Here is a 19,772-nt window from a genome sequence, read left to right on the forward strand (position 1 = left end):
TGCTCTCCTCCTCTTATCTTCTCCCTCCTCACCTGTAGCTGACACTCCATTCCATCTCTCGTGCAGGACGTAAGGAGCTTATTGAAGACCTGAATCACTCCATTCAGGAGTAGAGCATAAGAACTGGAGCAGGACGATAGAGTTGCATTATCAGCAGGAGGAAGAAGAACAAGACGAAGACAAGGTCCAGGACGAGGACGAGGACGAGGACGAGGACGAGGACGAGGTCGAGGTCGAGGTCGAGGTCGAGGAAGAGGAAGAGGACGAGGACGAGGTCGAGGACGAGGTCGAGGACGAGGAGTAGCAAGAGGAGCAAGGAGGAGAAGCAGCGCCAACCTTATTCGCTCCAACTCTGGCGACCTCATAGCAGAGATGAGGATACAACTCCTCGCCGGGCAGGAGAGTGAGGCCGAAGACAACGAGGAAGCTGATCAACTGAGCAGCCTGCAGAAGAAGTAGGGAGGGAGGAGAGCCCCAGGAAGAGGGAGAGGGAGAGGGAGAGGGAGGAAGGGAAAGGAGGGTCACTTGAAACTCAAGGATCACAGCTGACAGACTTGGATCAGGAGTGAGTTGGCAGTTTGCGGGCCCATGGCTTCTTGTACTGCTTCTCGTGACAAGTATGTCAACAGACGAAGGCAAACCTAGAAAGATTTCTCAGCTCGAGTGCGAGAAGCTTGTCAAAGATGTCAAACTTGAATGAGTAGCTTGACGTCGATGATGTCATGTATGCTGGAACTTCCCCCATAATTCTTGACGTAGCACAGAAGTCTGTGCAAGATCTGTAGACAGAGGATGTGTAAGGTGGAATAGATGAAGACGATGGTGATAAAAGTGTTGAATATTAGATGGAAGAGAAGGGAAGAAAGAGGAGAAGGGAAGGAGGGAAGATAAGGCTATCAGATTGAGGATGAATGGCGATGCAAGTCTTTGCTCCGGAACATGTGTTTGCCCTTCTCTCAAAGATAACAGTGGTAGAAGTTTTGTCAGACCTTGAGACAGGAGTCGTAAAGTTTGGTCTGGTTGCTCCATCAGTGCCGAAATCATCCATCCTCAATCAACTCACATCAAGAGCAAGCTTCATGTTGTTTGACATGAACTTCAAAACAATCTGCGACATGACCCCCATGGCTGTCAAGTTGTTGACCTGATGCAAACATCGTCATCGGCACTATCAAATCTGCTCTACATGATCACACCTCCTTGTAACCTTTAGATGGATCAAGATCCTTGTCGGTGCTGAACATTCTGGACCAGAGTCATCAATCCTCTGCTGATTGCACATCGCAAGAGCATGTACCTGTGCGTCGACTTGGCGCTTCTTGACCAGCACGCGACGAACTCTGCTTCCTCGCAGAGGACAACGAGCGAGCGGAGGAGGACGTGGCACTGAGGTTAGAGCAAGATAAGGAACTTCGATAAATAGGCACAAACATGATCGCACATGAAGACTTGCTTCCCCTTCCGGGGAGTGCAGCAGCAGGGAAAGATACGTCAAGCATGTCCCTACGACCAGCGGCAACCCATCTTCGTCTGGTTGATTCGAGCAGAGGTAGAGATGTCAGGAGTGGAACGAAAGAAAGCAATGCAGGAGCAAACATGTAGATCATGAACATGAGCAGCACTTGGAGCATTCAAGATTCATAGCGTTGAAAATGCACAAAGATAACTTTCATCTCCATCACGTTACAACATCCGCAACTGTCGTCCTCTCCATCATCACCTCTGATGCTTCCTTCAGCCGCTCCTCCCCTTTGCTCCGCAGCTGCGTCAGATTTCATCGCTTCGACCATGACAAGCCGATGGCGGGTGGAGATGTAGTAGAACAACAGGGTGAAGGCAGAAGAGTAGCAAAGCTGAACATGTCATGAGGTGCATTTTTGCCACATGCAGAATAAACTCTCACTTGCCCTCCATTCAGGACTCCCTTGTCAGACAACAAGTCTCCGACTTCTCTGCAAAAAACAGATGACATGATATTCAACATGATCAAATCTATCAAGTTTACTTGGCATCCGTGTGTACCACAGAGCTCCAAAGAAGAATTCCTTCCACCAAGTTTGTCTTCCACAAGCATCAGAACCAGAAGCAATCGCGCGCGCGTACCTTTCTGTAACGAGACATCAGCATGTTGTGCGATGAAATGTCGCCGATGACCGACATCGTCTCCATCCATGCCCTGACACACCGTCATCATCGGATCGAACTCGACCTGCTCCGCCCTCACATCACGGATGGGGAGTCGTCGATTCCATCTCCGACAAGCTTGCCACCCGCCTGAGTAAGAATTTGTTTCAGCTGCATCATGGGGACCTACCATTGTTGACATGGACCAGCGTCATACAAAAAAGAATCGATGTCAACAACGTCGTGGTCGTCGTCGTCATCATCGTCATCATCGTCAGCAGCAGCAGCAGCAGCAGCAGCAGCAGCAGCAGCAGCAGCAGCGAGATCATCAACTCACAGTGATTGAGGTGTTGTACGACAAGTTGTGGAGGCCAGTCGAGATTAAGAGGGCAGTTGCGTCCAACGACACACAATGTCTGAATCTCTTGAACCGAGTGAGGAACTTCGACAGGACTGTAGAGACCCCTCCCTCCCACAGCCACTGATTGATAATTGCATCCTGCCATCCGTCACGCTCGACATCTCCCGACCTCCAACAGAAACCTCTTTGTTTGCTCCCATGCACACGAAGACGTTGAGCAGTTTGAGGCACAGGATGGCCTCAAAGTTCTTGTCAGAGTGAGAGTCTAACTTTCGACAGGCCTGCGATATGATCGTTCGGACAAACTGTTCCCCTTCGTGGTCTCCTCCCATACAACCCATCATCTCGCTCAACCTGATCTGTTTCACCCGGACCTCTGAAAGAGCACAACACAGTAACTGCATTGCTCGGCAAGGCGGCAGCACCTGCGCAATAAAACGTGAGAGGAGACGAGATAGTTGGAGGGGATGATCGAAAGCAGGAAGTAGAAGTAATTGCAGAGGTGGAGGAGAAATGAGCGAGGCAGAGACTGAGGATGAGGATGAGGATGATGAGGATGAGGATGATGAGGATGAGGATGACAGGGATAGAGCAGAGGGCCCGAGGTGATCGGACAAGGGAGGGGACAGAGAACGAGTTACCCTTGAATCGCGTAGGACGAGCAGGCATTCTGTCAGGAGGTCCTTGATTCGAACAAGAAAGGAAAGGAATGTCTCTCTCGACAGATCCTTCATGAGCTTGTCGATGAAGGAGATAGGAACAGGCTCTCCGAAAAGGTCTTCCCTCATGCTCATCCAATCCACTGGGGGAGGTGGTTGTCAATGAAAAAGGTCCTCAACATCCAGCAGTTCACCATTCTTCTCTTCGTGATCTCGAACTTCACCGAGCAGCACGAGCAGCTTGCCATCGCCTGTTCATTACATCACGATCTCACCACATGTTTGGAATCGCCTTCTTGCTTACTTTTTTCCTGCAGCAACTCCAGAAACGCCTCATCCTGCCTCCAGATTTCAAACCCACATAGGCCAACTCGCTCAAGCGCTACCGTTGCAAGGGAAGCATGGAAAGAGCTCAGGATACCGTTGTGCTCCGTTGCTCCGGGAACAGGCGACAACTCCAGCTTTGCCATCCTCTGCGGACACCTCAATAGTTACAATGGAATGACTGACAACCAAGATACTCGAATGACTGACATCTCATCGGACTGTTGGGAGTATCTCTTTCATTCTCATTTCAATTCACGGAACTTCCCTAATCGGTCTGCGAAGCCTTTTGACCGGTTTGTATTCAGCACTATCGTAACCCCAGTCGTTGAGTGCATATTCTCGACCTGAGAAGCTGCCTCATACTGTACGACTACCGAAAACTGGATCTTGTCTCATTCGCTGTTCTCTTCCTTTCCCTTCTACTCACTCGTTCTTCTCTCCTCCGACCTTCTCCCTCCGCTTCTCCCTCCTCTCGCCTCCTCTCGCCCTGCTGGTGTTCACATTTCCTTTACCCGTCTGCCCTCATCCCCTCACAGCCCCACTGTGCCCTCATCCCCTCAGCACCCCCTTCCTTCTTTCTTTCCCTCGTCCCCACATAGCCCAGTACATTAACCAGGCCAGCCTCAGATCACACTACCTCTCGCCGCGTGACCGCATCTGACTTCTTCAATGGATAAAATTTTATTAGTATTTTCATTTTTATATATACACTATATAACGTCATATATGATTATAAACGACTCTTTACTACACGACCAGTGACCCCTTGGCACACGGATACACCGCAGTAAACACGAAAGTCCCATGATACAGCCGTGCATGTGCCATGCTGACAGAGGGGTTGCTGACAAATTAACACCAATAGAAGGCTATGTCACGCGGTCTAGCAACACAACGCCCGTCATCAAACCATGGAAAGCCTACTTTTTCGAATTATTTGAAGAGTAGTCATGTATTGATCATGGTATTTGTTTCGAAAAGATATCTTTTCAACTGCAGTTAGCTCCAGGAGGCCAACGAGGTGACACGTTCCACCCCCTCCGCACCTATAAAACAGGAACAAGCAACACAAGCAGAAGCGCGAAGGCAAAACCAACACACAAGCGAAAGCCGTAGGCAGAAGGAGCGGACAAGGACAAGGACAAGGACAAGGACAAGGACAAGGACAAGGACAAGGACAAGGAAGAAGTCAAAGAGGTATAGAGAAGGTCAAAGAGAATTCGGGTGAGAGGAAAGTTCAAGAACAGAACAAAGAGCACAACAACGATGACGACTTGTCACTCGCCGATGGCTCGAAACGACGATAGCTACGAATCGTGCAAAAATGCTCCAGGTGGTTTAGCAGGTCCAGTGCCATGCACATGTGGGCATGGAACATGTGCTATACTGGGATTTTGCATTAGAGAAAAGAGCCGGTCACTACCACGAGAAGGGCCCGCTAGCCCTGTAGAGCGAGACAGGTTAAAGTTGCTGTGTGAGTCACAGTCAAGCTTCAAGGTCCTACATGTCAGTGAAACTGAGGAGCTGCACGAAGTAGAGGAAATCATCCAGGACAAGTTTAAAATCAGCAGGACGATTATTGACGAGCAATCGAACCTCGCGCACCAGGACGTTGCGATGAATGTTTCTAGGAAATCTTGCAATCCTCGGAGCTCTGAAAAGGTTCACCAAGAGAAGCATCGATGATCTCGGATTGTACAAAAGTGTAATTTAGTGTTTGATTGTTATAAACAGAGAAGCCCCATGAAACATGGCCTTGATCAAAGTTTCAACTCCATGATCTTCACTGCAGGCCTTCTCGTCGTATCATATACATGCAGGGAATAGCCCTCGCTCCCGTCAGGAGGGAAGCGAGATGCCGCGCAACCAGCCCTCGGGTAGCGGATCGAGGCCTTCTGTCTTCGCCAAGATGTAGACCCTCCTGCATTGAACGTGTCATCCTGTCTGAATAGAAGCAGCACAACAAAGGTGAACTTGTAGTGACCTCGGAGAGTCCGACATAACGGCAGCAAGGTTGTATTGCGTTAGAACCTCTCGGAATTGAGCTGCGCGAGAAGAAATGCGTCAGTGAGAAGGAGATCACGGGGGCTCCTATCACCGAGAGATCGTGTGCTTTGACTTGGGGAGGTCAGCGATGTGCGCATGTACCCGTCAAGCGATTGGAGATTGAATTGCGACATGGACGAAAATTTCTGGAGAATGTCCTGCCCGCACTCTTGACAATGCGCTTCCAAGAGAGCAAGAACAGACCTTGAGCGCTTCAGTGAAGGGCATGAGGCGAATGGCTGTGATCGATTCCTCCCACTCCAGCATGTGCGACTGGCCGAGCCGTCAGAGTAGAAATGGGAGAGGGAGAATCTACTGTGTTGATGCAGTCTGGAGATGACGTGGCAACGGCACTGAAGGCAAGGACCTGTCAAGTGTTCAACAACAGATCTTCATGATATTCTGAGCTAACCTGTCGCCACCAAGTCTTGCTGACTTCAATTTTGTAAAGTGACAGGAGTTCTTCACAGATAGAGGTGGTGAAGGCACAGATGACTTGTCCTTGCCAAAGGGTGATGCCGGACGAGTTCTGCTGCTGTTGGACGAAACCTGAGTGCAAGGGATTGAGTTCAACTTCTTCTTTTGGGCAGCAAGAACCTTCAAAACTTCGTGTCTGTGAATCCGCAACCTCCATCTCTATATCCCCGACTGTGCTTGAATTTTCAACTTTGGCTTTCAGCGTCCCGAGCAAGGAGCATTCCTTCTGGAACAACTGCCGCTGTGTGCCTTCAGTCACCCTTCTCTCTTGCCTTTGAAGGTATCGAAGGAGATTCACTTCAGCAAATTGCTTCAGCTGCAGCCTCCGAACTTGTATGCATGTTTCGTACAGGGCATCCTGCTTAGTGACGTTGGTAGGATGTGAGAGCATCTCTGCGTCAAGACAAGCGGAGCTCATTGCTGTCTTGAAGTTGGAATACACGTAGGGCTCGACCCGGATGGGACGGGAAGAGGAAGAAAGCAGAAAAAGCTCTTCGCCCATGATCGCTAGCACTTGGCTGGCGGTCGAGTGCCTGGAAAATTGGACGATCCCGTAGCCGAGAGATCGCCCGTTGTGGTCACAGGCGATTCTTGCCCGGCAGACTTCACCGAATTGAGAGAAACAATCTTTTAGTTGCTTCGAGTTGATGCCTCTGTCCAGCTCCCCAACCCAGAGAAGCCCATCCTTGACGAATCGCCTCACCACCAGAGTTCCTATCGGGACTTCAGGCGCCTCGTTGAGTAGCCGAAGAGCTCGGTAGCAGCTGGCCAGGTCACTGAACCTGATTGCAGCGAACGTGTGGCCCTTCCTTGACATGTGTAGGTCCACCCGCTCTACCGTCCCCTCCCCACAGGCCTCCAGCACGTCTTTGAGAGTCTCTTCCGACACATTCGGGCGGAATCCTGTCACATAAATCGTCCTCACAATCTCGTTCGCCCTCCCCACAACCGAGCTTGGCTCTAGTCCGAGGAGGGAGTCCCTGCGTCCATCACTTCGCACACTCTTCAGGAGTAGAAGTCTTTCCTTGAAGTGCTTTAGGGCCAGTCTCCGGCGTTGCTCACAGTGCATGCATGTAAGTTCCTCCCACCTGGTCCCAAGGTCCGATTCTAGCGACCCCTTGAGTGCAAAGTGATCCGACTTCGCGTGCTCTGCCTTGGGTGAGAGGACGAAGCGCGGCTCTGCCTGCTCTGCTGGGGCAAACGGCTGCAGCAGGATCGGCCAGAAGCTGCCCAAACAGACAAACTGACACTTCGACAGGTACAAGACCTCTCGCGCGACCTCATCGCTGTCGTAGGATGCCACCGCCCAGCCCTTCCGCTCTCCTCCTCCGACATCATCGGGCAGCCAAACGTCACGAGGCTCAACATAGAGCATGCTCAGCGCTCTCTTAACGTCCTCCTTCGCCGCTTCCCTGGTGATCTCGCCTACCCAGACAAGTCCTTGATAGACTGCTGGACGGACTGTCAGCTGAATCCTCACGACTCCGTCGTTGCCCTGGCCATCGTGGAAGACCAGCAGCTCGGAGTTATCGAGCTGGAAGCAAGACTGGGGAGAAACGAATCAGATCCGACCAAAATGCCAAGATGAGCAAACCTCGTACGCGATCTGATACGCATTCAGCTCTTCATTCGATGAGACCTGAAAGTTTCAGGGATCAGCTCTGCCATGCTCTGCTGTTTTCAGGAGAATATGATTGACCTGGGAGGATTTGAACCGGACATACACCAAGACAGAAGAGCATCTCGTGACTTCGCAATGCCTGCGTCAAGAGGATCATGGAACCGCAGGAGCAACCGACGTGAAGATACTCGATGACGTCATCGCCGTACAATGAAGAAATCTTGGACGCCAAGTACGACACATGCCCCTCCGCCCTGATGGTGCGGGAAGTTACGATTGGTTGTGGAGTTTGATGTGACCCACGTGATTCCGCTCACCACGATGGTTCTTGAGAGGTCATGGAAGGAGTTGGAGAGGAACCAGGAAGGGTAGACTTGCTCCGCACCCTTCCCCTGCTCCGCCATCTGCGACAGAGAGGTAGCCATCTGCGACAGCACCTCTCCCCTCTACCTACCCGCTGACGAGAGTCACGGCATTGCCGGCCTGGGAACTTTCAAAAGTTTCTGGGGACTCAACTCAGTTGAAAAATCAGCCTCTGAAGTTCCGGGGCCCCGGCGGGCGCCGGGCCGGGCCGAAGTTCCGAACTTCGGAAGCCAACCGTGAACTTCAAGTCACGAGTCCCCCGCTGCCGGCGGCCGCGCAAGCCAGTGGCCCGGGCGAAGGCAGACGGTAAGACCGTACGGTACAGTCACGGTAGCCAAGTTTTTTCACAAGGCTGACTCCGCGCGGAAGTTGATCACGGTTCTCAGGTTGTACTGTGTACGGTAGTATCAGCCGGGCCGCCGGCAGAACTCGGAAGCTTTAGTAAGCCAAGTTAAAAATCATGGCACGGTACCGTGGACAATCATGGCGATCACTGGGCTCTCAGGACTCGGAGCCAGTGGCCTCGGACCTGCGCGGCGGCGGCCCGGTAACGCCGGGTCAACCGCAAAAAGCAAATCGAGCGCTACAAGTGTCGGATCTGAGATTCGAACTCAGGTTGCCACGGCCACAACGTGGAGTACTGACCGCTATACGAATCCGACATTGTATGTGATATAGTGCCTTACGCCTCATGGCCGAAGATGCTGAATGCAGAGATGATGCGCCTCTTGCTCAGCTTCTACTTGCTCTTCCTCTATGCTCCCTCCATGCTCCCTCCTCCTCCTCCTCCTCCCCTCCTCCTCCTCTCTTGCTTCATGTCATTACTTCCATCCTAGCTTACTGCCGATGCCCAACCCTGATTCTCCCTTCCGCATCCTCCAAACCGCTGGCCCATACCTTGTTCCTGCCATCCCTTAACCTTCTTGTGCTGATTTCCTCCCTCCTCCTGCTGTCGTTGCTTTTTTTCAGCTTGTTCTTTACCCTTACCTTGAGACAGGATCGACTAGGTGCAGAGAGGGCACGACTGCGTCGCTTCACTTGTTTGCTTTCCTCGACTTCCGACATTCATGGATAACATTAGGATTCGTCGTTATCATGTTCATTCTTGTGGGAAAGTCTCTACAGTTACAATGTCGCTGCAATGATCAACGCAACGTGGCATTAGACGTTCGTTGCATGTTCCTTTCCTCCATACTGATGGAATAGCTTGGTGTTGGTCTTCAATTTCACCCAGCTCGACGTTGTGGCCGATTAACAGAATTCTTCTTGTTTCCTCCTTCCTAACTAGCTCTTGTCCAGCCTTTCCTTTCTGAACATCTTTGACTAGTCCTCCCTCTCTCTCGCTACCTCCTTCCTCTGCCGTGTTAATCTCTTTCTTGTCTCGCCTCATCCCATCCCGTCTCATCTACTCTCATCTCATCTACTCTCATCTCATCCCGTCTCATCTCGTCTACTCTCATCCCTTCTACTCTCATCTCGTCTACTCTCATCTCATCCCGTCTCATCTAATCTACTCACATCTCATCTACCCCCATCTCATCTACCCTCATCTCATCTACCCCCATCTCATCTACCCTCATCTCATCTACCCTCATCTCATCTACCCTCATCTCATCTACCCTCATCTCATCTACCCTCATCTCATCTACCCTCATCTCATCTACCCCCATCTCATCTACTCTCATCTCGTCTACTCACATCTCATCTACCCCCATCTCATCTACTCTCATCTCATCTACTCTCATCTCATCTACTTGAACTTTCATCTCGTCTCGTCTCGTCCTCAAGGCTGCTCTTGGCTTGAGCACCCCCTGATGCGGGGAGGCGGGCTTGAAATTTAGGTTCTCGCATACCCCTACTAACGATAAATAAAAGAGGGGTAGGGGTACACATCACCAAGAGCCACCATGCGTTTCGCTATCGTTCCAATCATCTTCGCCCGCAACAGCAACGGAGGTAGATCGAATGAACACCATACTTCCATGCTAGCATCATTCTTGCTGTCTTGCTCTGCCTGCTTGCTCTGTGTTACCTTCTAAGCCTATTGTTCAGTGCCCTCACCATCTACTTTGTCTGTCTGCTGAATTTTGTTTGCGTTGGTTTGGCATAGTTTCATCTGTCTCTTCACTGACTTATCAGTCTTTTTGCGTTTTTACTCCTCTTCTTACATTGTTTATCTTTTCTAATCCGAAAATGTTTTCTTTTTGCTGTCGCCATGTATCTGAGGCTACTATAAGACTTTTCTGTGATTTTAGTATTTCGAGAACTAGGGGCCCGATGCAAGTATGAATGTACAATCATGAATATCTGAGGGTGTGTATGCATGTTAGTGTGGGGGCATCAGTAGACGCTCAGGTTGGCAGGTTAGTTCGAGTGTTGAAAGTTCGAGTGTTGAAAGCAAACAAGAGGGGAGGTCGATCGTAAAACAAACTTCACTGCTCCGCTAACAAGAGCGCATCAGCCCCCATGCTCGGATTCCTTGGAGGAGCCGGCATCAACGGAGGTCAGGGAAACTCTGACTCTATCTACGGGTCCTCCGATGACCACGACATGTGAGAACCGGAACAGACTTGCTACGTCTTGTCTCACGTTCGCACTATGGCAGGTTTGGAGTTTCCGGCCCTGGATGGTATGGTCCAGGAAACGGAGAAGAGCCTGGCGATCTTTGGGTGAGAGAGAGGGGGAAAGAAGTTCACGGTGACTGACAGTCGGTACAGAATCCCGCGGTCGCGAGAAGGTACAACTTGTACTAGAGTCGAGGGTTTTCCTGTATAGCATGACAATAAAGTGAAGGGGGTTGACATATGTCGGTCACACGGACAATGATGTTGGAGCCTGTTCTCTTCAATGGTTCGATAGACCAGCGCGTAAATTACATGAAAGTAGGGGGTGTGGCAAAGAGCTTATGGACAGCGAGAGAACAGCCAATTTCCGAGTGAGAGGGGGTGAGGAAGAATAAGGGAGAGGGCAGGAGGATAATCGGAAGCCTCCGACTAGTTGTTGTGCCCAGCCAGGGCAAGCAAGCGGAGGCATCGCAGAGAAGTCCTTCGTCTTGATCACTGGAAAGAATGATGAGTCACCCCTTAAGACAACAGCGCATCGTCACTCACTCCTTCCTCGTGGTCGGATCCGGCAATGGCCTCGTCCGAGGCCTGTCGCTACCAGTCAGCTCACAGGAAGTTGAAACAGCTGCATTTCTCTCACCGAGTCAGAAATCTGTTCATCGTTCTCAAAGCGAACAAGCCTGTTCCCGCTGTTCAGCAGGTCCATGTCGTCTAGAGGCGGGTAATCCGAGGAATTGTTCTCCACGTTGCCGAAGTCGATGTTGCGCCTCGAGAGGTCCATGCCATCTCGCCATTGGGCCATCACGTCAACGTCCACACTAACCACGGAGCCATCCGGCAAAAGCTTCTGCCATGTTGCAATCGGCGGCGGGAAACGAGAGCCGTTGGAATTTCTCGGTAGAGTTCTGTACAAAGTTGTCGTGGTATCCGGCGTTCCACGACTGATCCGATTCAATTCCCAAACATCCTGTTCTCTGGCATCTGAATTGACGACTTTCTGTGAATAAGAGGTCAGTCATAACAATGCAAAAGATCAGTAAACTTCATACCTTGACTATCTCATAACACGCATTCTGTTCGGGTTTGCGATAGTTCAGTTGAGATTGATCAACATAGCGCATTGGAACGGCAGAGTCCATCACGAACACTTCACGTGGACCATCCCCAGCCATGCAAGGCGTGACGTACAAATCCGTCGGGAGATGCAGGTTTTGCACATTGATCAGCGCCTCAAGAACGGCATTGAGCAAGGTCTCGAAGTCATATGTGTCTGGAACGAGCATTGTCAACTGCGCGTTGGTAGTCGGATTCTCTGTTGACAAACTGATTGCAAGTTGTTTTAGACGAGCTTGGTGCTCTTCCAACAAGCCTCGAAATTCTGGTCTCTTTGCAGCAAGTATAAAGACCTGCGAAAGTCGATTCTGAAAATGATTGCTTCGCTTGGATTGGATGGAGTCGAAGATAATATTCAACAAACGATCCCTGTTCCTCTTCATTTCAAGTACTAGGCTTTCAACACCTAGCTTCTGACAATCGTACACCAACAATTCCTTCAATACCAAACAGCTCTGAGACTGCAAACATCTGGAGTTCATGTCTGCACCATCCTTCTCAATGATCTCCAAGAGCTTATTTGTCATGTCGTACAGAATCGCTGCGTTACTGTCTTTCTTCATCATCTCTATGCATAAAACAAGCAGCAAGGAAGAGTGGTTTCCAATAGCACCAGCCATAGGATCCGATGTGCACAACTTGATCAGAAGAGGCTGCAAGGAGACAGCCATCATCTGTTTCGTAAGACTAGGCAGACTATTGACTGTGTGCCGCGTGAGCAAGTTATTCACGCTTCGGAGTAACGAATCTGATAGCAACCGCAACGGTATCCATTGCACAGATGGTCCTAAGCAGATCGAGTTCTTGTGCTACAACAGAGTCAGCAAATAGAAAGAAATCAGATTCATCCATACCTGCACAGATTTGGAGGTCGGGGTATGCAATAAGAATACATTTAGGAAGTAAGCGATGAAGTCCCTATGAACCATCAAGTCGATCAGATCTTGATTTTCCGACGTCAGGGTGAGCAATACTGTTCCGAACTGTGGCAGCACCTGCCAATTATGTGCAATCATTGGCAGTATGTCCTTGATCGAAGCCAGTAGCTCTTCAATTATGCCAAAGTTTTTCTTGTCTGTAGTCAAAACGGATACGGCCGTAGCTAACAATTGACAGTAGCTCAGTCTCACGTCTTCTATTGGGCACGAGATACATGCACTTTCAAGCCAACATGGCAATTTGTCTGGACCTTCATCTTTTTCAATGGAAGCTCTTAATAAGAAGATGCAGGCTTCCACATGCTTCTGAAGCAGCCGTTTCAGCGTGGTGCTCCAATCTTGCTGTCCAGGTTGGCACCGCGAAAGAGACATGCGATTATGCACTTCTGAATGCAGCACAGACTTATAAAATACGTTGATCGCCATTTCCAGAATCTTAGGGAATATCTTGCCCATTTTGTCGAGAGCTAGGATAAAATTCAAGACAAAACTGTTAAATTCATCATCAAAGAACAACGATCTCCTGAGCATCTGTTCGTTTGTATCCAAAATCTCGTCTATACCTGCAAGTGCAGTCTCGCTACCACTGGAGCTTATGGAATCCAGGTTGAGATCCTCCATTCCAGCATCAGAAACAGAATCAGGGGTGGCGACGTCAACGTCATTCATGAAATCAGTACTGCCCTTTTCCTTCACCGGCGTTTCAAGACAGGTGCCTTCAATTCTTTGGTAGAACAGCATATAGGCACTAGCGCTTTTCTCTGTCTTGTATACACAATTCGTCCATTTGTTCACTGTGGTCTGTATGCCTCCAAAGCATTCACTTTCAAGCTCGGCAAGATCAAATTCTGATACTTGGTCGTCATCCAATTTGAGCCATTTGCCAGACACAGGATCCTTTGCAAACGAATAATAATGTCCGAAACTAAATTGTCCACTATGTACTACGATTCCTTTCAGCTCATAGAGCAGATGCTCTCCGCTATTTGTACTCTTGCTCGAATTCTGATCAACCTTCCCTTCGTCAACTTCACTTGTATTGTCCATGCAGATGTCTTCATCTCCCTCGACATCCTGAGCTTTGGGAGGTTGAGTATATGGGGCCAAATCAAGAGTTAAGGGAAAGGCTAGTCTATCATTCAACTTCACAAACCCATTTCCTTGAAATTGAAATCTGTTTAGCTGCACACACAGAGTCTCTGGCATATTTTCGCCATCCAAAAAGAGGGTTCGTCGCATCGCTCGTTTGATGGCTCCTTCATGCGTAGTTCCATTTCTGAATGCTTCAGCTTGCGCTGCAATGGTACATTTCTCACAATCTACCCTGCTGTCGCCTGTCATTAATTCACCAGCCAAAGCATCTTCGATAGCCCTTTCCAAGGTACCCATTCGTTCAACATTCACCTTGAACGATTTCTCGAAAACTCCAGGATTTATAGGCTTGGTATGAGGACACTCGACAGAAACTAATTGACTGCAAACCCGCACGCGGAAGCATGACTTCAGACACTCAGAGTGTTCCTTGCCCCCGACCTGTTCGATCACTTCAGAAAAAGATTGTAATCAAGAAAAAATTCTAACCTCTCGTTCGAGCCTTTCGAGGAGTTTATCCAAAAACTCAGACGAGTCATTCTGTGATGTAACACGAAAGTGAAGTCCAAGGTCTCTGCATGCTTCAACAAGCTGGATAGGATCGAAAGACTGCAATTCACTGTCCACCATAAAGCGGAACGTTCTTTGAAGCTGCCTGAGCAATTCTCCATGAGGAACAGGATCAACCTTCTCAGGACGCTCGCCCTGTTCGCAAATGACGCAGATTCTGTTATTCCAGTCATTCTCCAATGTACAAATCTGGCACTTCCAAAGTTCTTCAGCTTTCTCGGGAGGGGCGGGCGCAAGGGGAGCGGTAAGTATACATTTTCTCAAATCATCATCGAGAAATAATTGTTGTATCATCGCATTCATGTAGCAGGTTGCTCCCTGATTCTTAAGGCCCACACATGCCAGCTTTCTCCTTTCCACTGTTGCCCTGTGTTCCCAGTCCTCCTTCAAGACAGAATTTAATCGATTCCAATATATCTTGACTGGGATTCTTGTGCTTGAAGCGAAGTCATTGATCATGTCTGCAAGCCCAGTGATGTAGTTCGGAGCATACTTTGTAACACAAATAAGAAGCAATTGCCATGCTGCTTCTCTCGTTTCTGTTGTTTCACACAAAGGTGCAACTTGTAACCAAGAATTTTGACCAAGAGTTGCTTTTCTTGTCATCATTTTCATCGCATTACCCACTCTTTTTGAGCAGGGGACTCTCATCAAAAAATCATTGTAGAGCTTGGGAACTAATTTTTCTGCAAGACTTTTGAGTTCTACATTAGTTGTCATTTCTGGCCTTTGCATCACGTTATGAAGGAGATTCATCAGTTCATCCATCATTTGGTTACAAATAGACAGTCGATCCGCCACTAAAAGCATGTTGGTTGCAAGTTGACAGGCAGTCTGCATCCTCTTGACTGGCTCGTTCAAGGTGTCTTGGGCCAAAAAAAACTTAGTCAACAGGGCAAAAAATTGCTTGCAGGTCCCACTGTCCCGATTAGCAGCATTGACACATTCAGTCATCAAATCAACTAATTGGCTTGCCCACTCCTTGGATGTCTTAGCACTTGAAAGCAGGAAACTAGAATAAGCTGCTCGTATAGAAGAATCAGAGTGGTGCATGACAATCTTGTTCACAATTATGCCCGCATTGGAAGACATCTTACTGCCTTCTTGCAATCCTGAGTCAGTTAAAGACAAATGAGATAGCTCTGCTGAAGATTTAGGTTCAAAGAACTTCAAGGCATGATCCTTTGCTTCCTTTTGAAGACTAGAGCTAAATATCAGCGCCTCAAGGATTGTTGCACCATCTAGCAGAGCATCTAGAATCTTTTGTGTCATCTCAAGACGGTTGATAAGAATAATCATATCGCAGGTCAGACTGGTTACACGATTTAGAATTGGGAGGACAGACCCGTTGCTCAATACACTCTTTCCACTGCAACATAGGCGTAGCACACGAAGAATGATAGGAATTCCAATCAAGCGAAGCATTTTTGCTTGATTTTCTCCATGATCCTGAGCTTTCTGCAACTTTAGCACAGTTTCCATCAGATCGACCAATGCACTGAAACCTCCAGCATTGAGAAATTCAGAACACCAAGCAGGATCTTCCAACTCGGATTCAATTATTTGTAAAACGTAAAGAGATCGCCACATGTTACCATGCGAAGATAATACTTCACCCCAGTGCCCTTTATATTTGATAACTTTCTGTTCTTCTTCTCTCTGGGAGGGCAAAATCTGCAAAACTTCCCAAAGTATCATGTGCAGTTTTTGCAAGTGTGCATCACCCATGATTTCAAACAATAAATTGAAAAAAGAAACGTTCTCCGCAAGAGTAACTCCAATGTTTCCAAACAATATTTCTGGCAAACAATAAACTTGATTTTCAATTTTGAGGTCTGCTCCATCAGTTATATTCAACTCTTCGAATGTTGTTTGCGGCCCTCGAACAATACTTTGGCCGTTATGAATAACCAATACTTGTGGGTTGTTTGGTGCAATTTTCGAGTTGATCACCTTGAAAACGATCTCATCAAAATTTTCTCTACTCCCCACTTGAATTGTCCTACTTGTATAGGTAACAGATGATTTGTACATTTCCTCTCGATTGCTTCGCACATGAAAACAGATAGAGATCGGTTTCCCTTTGCCGCGATATCCGTGAGAGCGTTGTGTAGCGTATTGAATATAGGAGAAAACATTGTCACATATGCGTAGGTGGCCGCGGAGAAAGTTTCGAATAAGCTGTAAGCAACGCTTGACTCTGAGTTCCCTGTATGTGGAATCAATGTCCATTGCGTTGACTGCTTGCTGTAACATATGGATAATCTTTGCCAGCACAACTTTCTGAAAAGAATGTGGCATATACCGCGAGATATCTACAATCATATCATGAGCTTTCTTTGCAACAACATCATCCAAACTCAAGAAACATACATCCCACAAGAAGTCAAGGCCCTCTAGATGTTCATCAGTAATGCAGACTATCTCGTATGCCAGGATGTTCACAGAAAGCTCGTCTTCTAACAAATGCCAGTCATGCAAGTCCGTCCAGTCATGAGTATCTTCCTTTCCGGTGTCATCCCATCGTACTGTATGCCGTTGAGCCCTATCTCTATTGCTCGACGGCGGTGAATAGTGGCAAATCGTGCCATTATGCATCTTTTCATCCTTCCATAGAACACGTACACGGCGACCAACAAAAGCTGGACCGTTAATCTTGCAACCAGACTTCTGACCACTTCTCCCAACTGTCTCCCACCTTGAACAAGCGTCGTTTACATCAGCGAAAAGGGCTTGAAACGAGTTAAATCCATGGGGCTTCAAGTTCGATGGATCCATCTTACAGATGTAAGTTTGAAATAGATAAAGTTGTACATCTTTGCAGAAGATGCCACCAGAGTCTGCTGCAAGCCTGATCCACCTCAAACACACCTCTGTTGGGCCTCCAAGGGCTTCCCACAACTGGTCAACTTGACGAACTTCTAACATAATGTTATAGTCCTGATGTTCTGCCGAAGTATTTTCTAACAAATATCTCAATTGTGAAAGTCTAGTCCATAATTCAGTGTTGAGAACATCATCACTCTCCATGACCTTGACATCTAAACCTTGACTGAGAGTTTTTAGATTGGCCATGCAAGCACCAATAACATCGAACATACTCTGCAAACCATGAATGCAAGCCTCCCTGGTTTTGTCTCCACGCTGGGCGAAATTGAACCTTGGAAATAGCCTTATAACTTCTACAAGAACAGCGAAAGCCCCTTTCATTGCCAATGGAGATGTATTCGGATCTTTCACAATGTTACAACAGAGCTCGGCGACGTATCCTTTACAAAATTTGCCTTGTCCATTTGCTCCAACACCGTCACTTTCTCCCCACGACGATTGCAAACAATGGAAAAGAGAATCTTGCACTAGCTTGGAAAATACTTCTTGGTCTTCACAGAATGGAGTCAAGAGTGCAGCAACAAGAACATCCATCGCTCTTTTTGCCACAGCGCGACCTTTCATCATCACATCAACTGTCGCATACAATCCATGTAACTTCGAGGTGTCAAAAATGGCAGTTGCAAGCTCAAATGCAGCCTGCAGGCAATCTGAACCTCCCCTCTTGAGCGAACCCAGCGCTGAGAATGTAGAGGATGGCTCGCTTGCCACGGTGTCGATTTTGACTTCGCCATCACTTTGCTTCAACACAGCTGGAACATCAAATACGTCCATGATTCTGTTCAAAACAATCATGGTTTGCTTTTTCCCCCATTTTGGTAACATAGCAAGAATGACCTAGCATTGCGAATGCAATCAGCAAATCAAAAAAATTAAAGAAAAAGTTTCAACAACCTTGTGCACTTCAGCTCTGACGCTGCCAACGTGCATGAAAGCGGCATCGACCACAATGTTCATGCGATACTCATTCATGTCGATTATCGAGAGCAAACTGCATGTTTCCGACACAATCGTGGCGTGCGCCCTTTCTCCAAATAGATCCTCAAGTACTTCATGCTCTTCTAACCAAGCACATAACGCTTGGCCATTCGAGGATTTGAATTCTTTGTCGTTGCGAATCACCTGCTCAAGAGACACCAACGCTGATCTTCGTTGTGCCCAAACGCCTGATTTGGTGCCTTTCAAGGCAAGCTGCTTCAACGCCTCTTTGAAACGATACTTGTATTTTTTCCTAGCACGAAAGTTACATTCATCTGGCAGTGTATGTCAACAGGAAAAATCACCTTATGTCCGAATTCTGAATGACTGTCGCAAGCCCTGTTCCGTGTAAAGGAGCAGTTTTCTTGAATAGTGGGATTAAATTAATGCACACTTGCCCTGCTTCTGAGCTTTCCTTGGCCGGTGCATCTTCAATACGTTTTGCGATTCTGTCCAATATCTCTTCTGCAGGCAACCCCGACTCTCCGCTATTATCGATCGATTTCGCAACCGAGATGAGCGACTTCCAAGGAGCTTTCTCTAAAAGCTGTACGCGCTTTTGGGGGCCTCCTCCTTCCTTCCAAAGTCTCATGCATTCCGCATGTAGTTCCAAAGCAACGCGATGTGAGGCTTTGTTAACATCCCTCTCAAAGCTGAATATGGGCGAGTTCATGTCAAGGACGCAATCAAGCGCATCTATCAAGTCAGCAGATCCCCTGTCCAAGCTGGCCAACACAAGTTTTACTGCACAGGTTAGCGCAGTCTGGAAATACTTGGATTGGTCCTCTGCAAAGAGCTCATCAAAAGATGACGGAGGCTTCAGGTATATTACCTGCCGGATGATTACCCTTTCTTCTGTACTCCCCGCACCAGTCATCCCAAGCAGAGCCAGGCACAGCAGGGCCATGGCCGTAAGGAGTTGCAGGGGCGTCTCCTTCACCGCAGAATAAAGGCAAGGCTCTTGGGATGTATTTCGTCGCAAAATCTTGTGACTGCTTTGTGTTGACACATTCCAAAGCTGCTTGAAAGGCGGCTGCATAGTCACACCAAATAATGCGCCTCTTTTCCATGACCTTTGCAACCAAATTTAAATCATGTTTCACCTCCACACTCCAGCATTCAAGTTGGAGTCACTCTTACCTTTTTGAATGCCGCTGCATGATCTTTTGTCATAATATATGTTGAGTCAGGAGGAACATCATTGATCATATCAACGCAATCGTTTCCCTCCATGCCTGATATGACAGAGGACAAAAAAGGTTAACAAAGGAGATTCTGCACATACAACCCAGACCTGATCGCGGGCTATTCGCCTCAGTATCTGGATTCACGCTTCCGGACAAGGCACGCGGTGGTGCGTCTTGGTCCATTGTTGCTATCACCAGAAATGAAGCCCTTCCGGGGCGTATGAAAGCCTCGAACCGCTAAGAAACCAATCAATCACATAATCTGTTCACAATCACTGTACAGATTTTAGGTCTTTCAAACTGATCTATTCAACCACAATCATGAAGTAGCCTCTAGATCATAGTGTGCGGCAATCAGTTAATCATGAACACGGCTAATGAATAGATCAACAAATTTAAGGGCTGCAACCGTCACGCACGAAAGATGATCCTAGCACAAACTCAACTTCAGACCATTGGAAAA

General features: G+C 48.1%; 5 protein-coding genes and 1 non-coding gene across 6 annotated transcripts in view; all 6 read right to left on the reverse strand.

The window, feature by feature from the left end:
• The window catches only part of GUITHDRAFT_132610 (hypothetical protein), a gene marked incomplete at both ends in the record, with an annotated part of 4,763 nt that extends 1,149 nt beyond the window's left edge, over window positions 1-3,614 (reverse strand). Inside the window, 16 exons of the mRNA XM_005841143.1 lie at window positions 33-89; window positions 337-444; window positions 1,064-1,144; window positions 1,197-1,245; window positions 1,298-1,386; window positions 1,442-1,530; window positions 1,721-1,853; window positions 1,904-1,952; window positions 2,006-2,061; window positions 2,104-2,176; window positions 2,225-2,310; window positions 2,462-2,623; window positions 2,668-2,766; window positions 3,127-3,287; window positions 3,339-3,395; window positions 3,449-3,614. Of these exons, the coding sequence (XP_005841200.1) occupies window positions 33-89; window positions 337-444; window positions 1,064-1,144; window positions 1,197-1,245; window positions 1,298-1,386; window positions 1,442-1,530; window positions 1,721-1,853; window positions 1,904-1,952; window positions 2,006-2,061; window positions 2,104-2,176; window positions 2,225-2,310; window positions 2,462-2,623; window positions 2,668-2,766; window positions 3,127-3,287; window positions 3,339-3,395; window positions 3,449-3,614 (1,515 nt within the window). The remainder of the gene's footprint in view (window positions 1-32; window positions 90-336; window positions 445-1,063; window positions 1,145-1,196; window positions 1,246-1,297; window positions 1,387-1,441; window positions 1,531-1,720; window positions 1,854-1,903; window positions 1,953-2,005; window positions 2,062-2,103; window positions 2,177-2,224; window positions 2,311-2,461; window positions 2,624-2,667; window positions 2,767-3,126; window positions 3,288-3,338; window positions 3,396-3,448) is intronic.
• A 1,617-nt stretch (window positions 3,615-5,231) lies between these two features.
• GUITHDRAFT_100470 (hypothetical protein) lies at window positions 5,232-8,040 on the reverse strand (the record flags this gene model as incomplete). The annotated part of the gene is made up of 10 exons (XM_005841144.1): window positions 5,232-5,415; window positions 5,456-5,516; window positions 5,570-5,675; window positions 5,722-5,790; window positions 5,834-5,884; window positions 5,930-7,540; window positions 7,589-7,633; window positions 7,694-7,754; window positions 7,804-7,869; window positions 7,919-8,040. The coding sequence occupies 10 exons, from the start codon at window positions 8,038-8,040 to the stop codon at window positions 5,232-5,234; spliced, it is 2,376 nt and encodes a 791-aa protein (XP_005841201.1).
• A 528-nt stretch (window positions 8,041-8,568) lies between these two features.
• GUITHDRAFT_t13 lies at window positions 8,569-8,640 on the reverse strand. Its single transcript has one exon. It is a non-coding gene; the product is annotated as a tRNA-His (tRNA).
• A 2,168-nt stretch (window positions 8,641-10,808) lies between these two features.
• Window positions 10,809-11,696, reverse strand: GUITHDRAFT_150191 (hypothetical protein; the record flags this gene model as incomplete). Its single annotated transcript, XM_005841145.1, has 4 exons — window positions 11,592-11,696; window positions 11,183-11,539; window positions 11,085-11,130; window positions 10,809-11,037 (listed from the first exon to the last, which is right to left on the reverse strand). Coding segments are annotated over exons 1-3 (493 nt in total), but the record flags the coding sequence as incomplete, so codon positions are not given.
• A 906-nt stretch (window positions 11,697-12,602) lies between these two features.
• On the reverse strand, window positions 12,603-13,334 carry GUITHDRAFT_150192 (hypothetical protein; the record flags this gene model as incomplete). Its single annotated transcript, XM_005841146.1, has 1 exon — window positions 12,603-13,334. A coding segment is annotated over one exon (732 nt), but the record flags the coding sequence as incomplete, so codon positions are not given.
• A 3,380-nt stretch (window positions 13,335-16,714) lies between these two features.
• Window positions 16,715-19,492, reverse strand: GUITHDRAFT_100472 (hypothetical protein; the record flags this gene model as incomplete). The annotated part of the gene is made up of 8 exons (XM_005841147.1): window positions 16,715-16,953; window positions 17,039-17,981; window positions 18,039-18,168; window positions 18,211-18,375; window positions 18,428-18,908; window positions 18,970-19,195; window positions 19,263-19,357; window positions 19,411-19,492. 8 exons carry the CDS (start codon window positions 19,490-19,492, stop codon window positions 16,715-16,717), a joined length of 2,361 nt encoding a protein of 786 aa, XP_005841204.1.
• Between the last annotated feature and the right edge of the window lie 280 nt (window positions 19,493-19,772).

Source organism: Guillardia theta, assembly GCF_000315625.1.
Source record: "Guillardia theta CCMP2712 unplaced genomic scaffold GUITHscaffold_4, whole genome shotgun sequence".
Lineage (NCBI taxonomy): Eukaryota > Cryptophyceae > Pyrenomonadales > Geminigeraceae > Guillardia > Guillardia theta.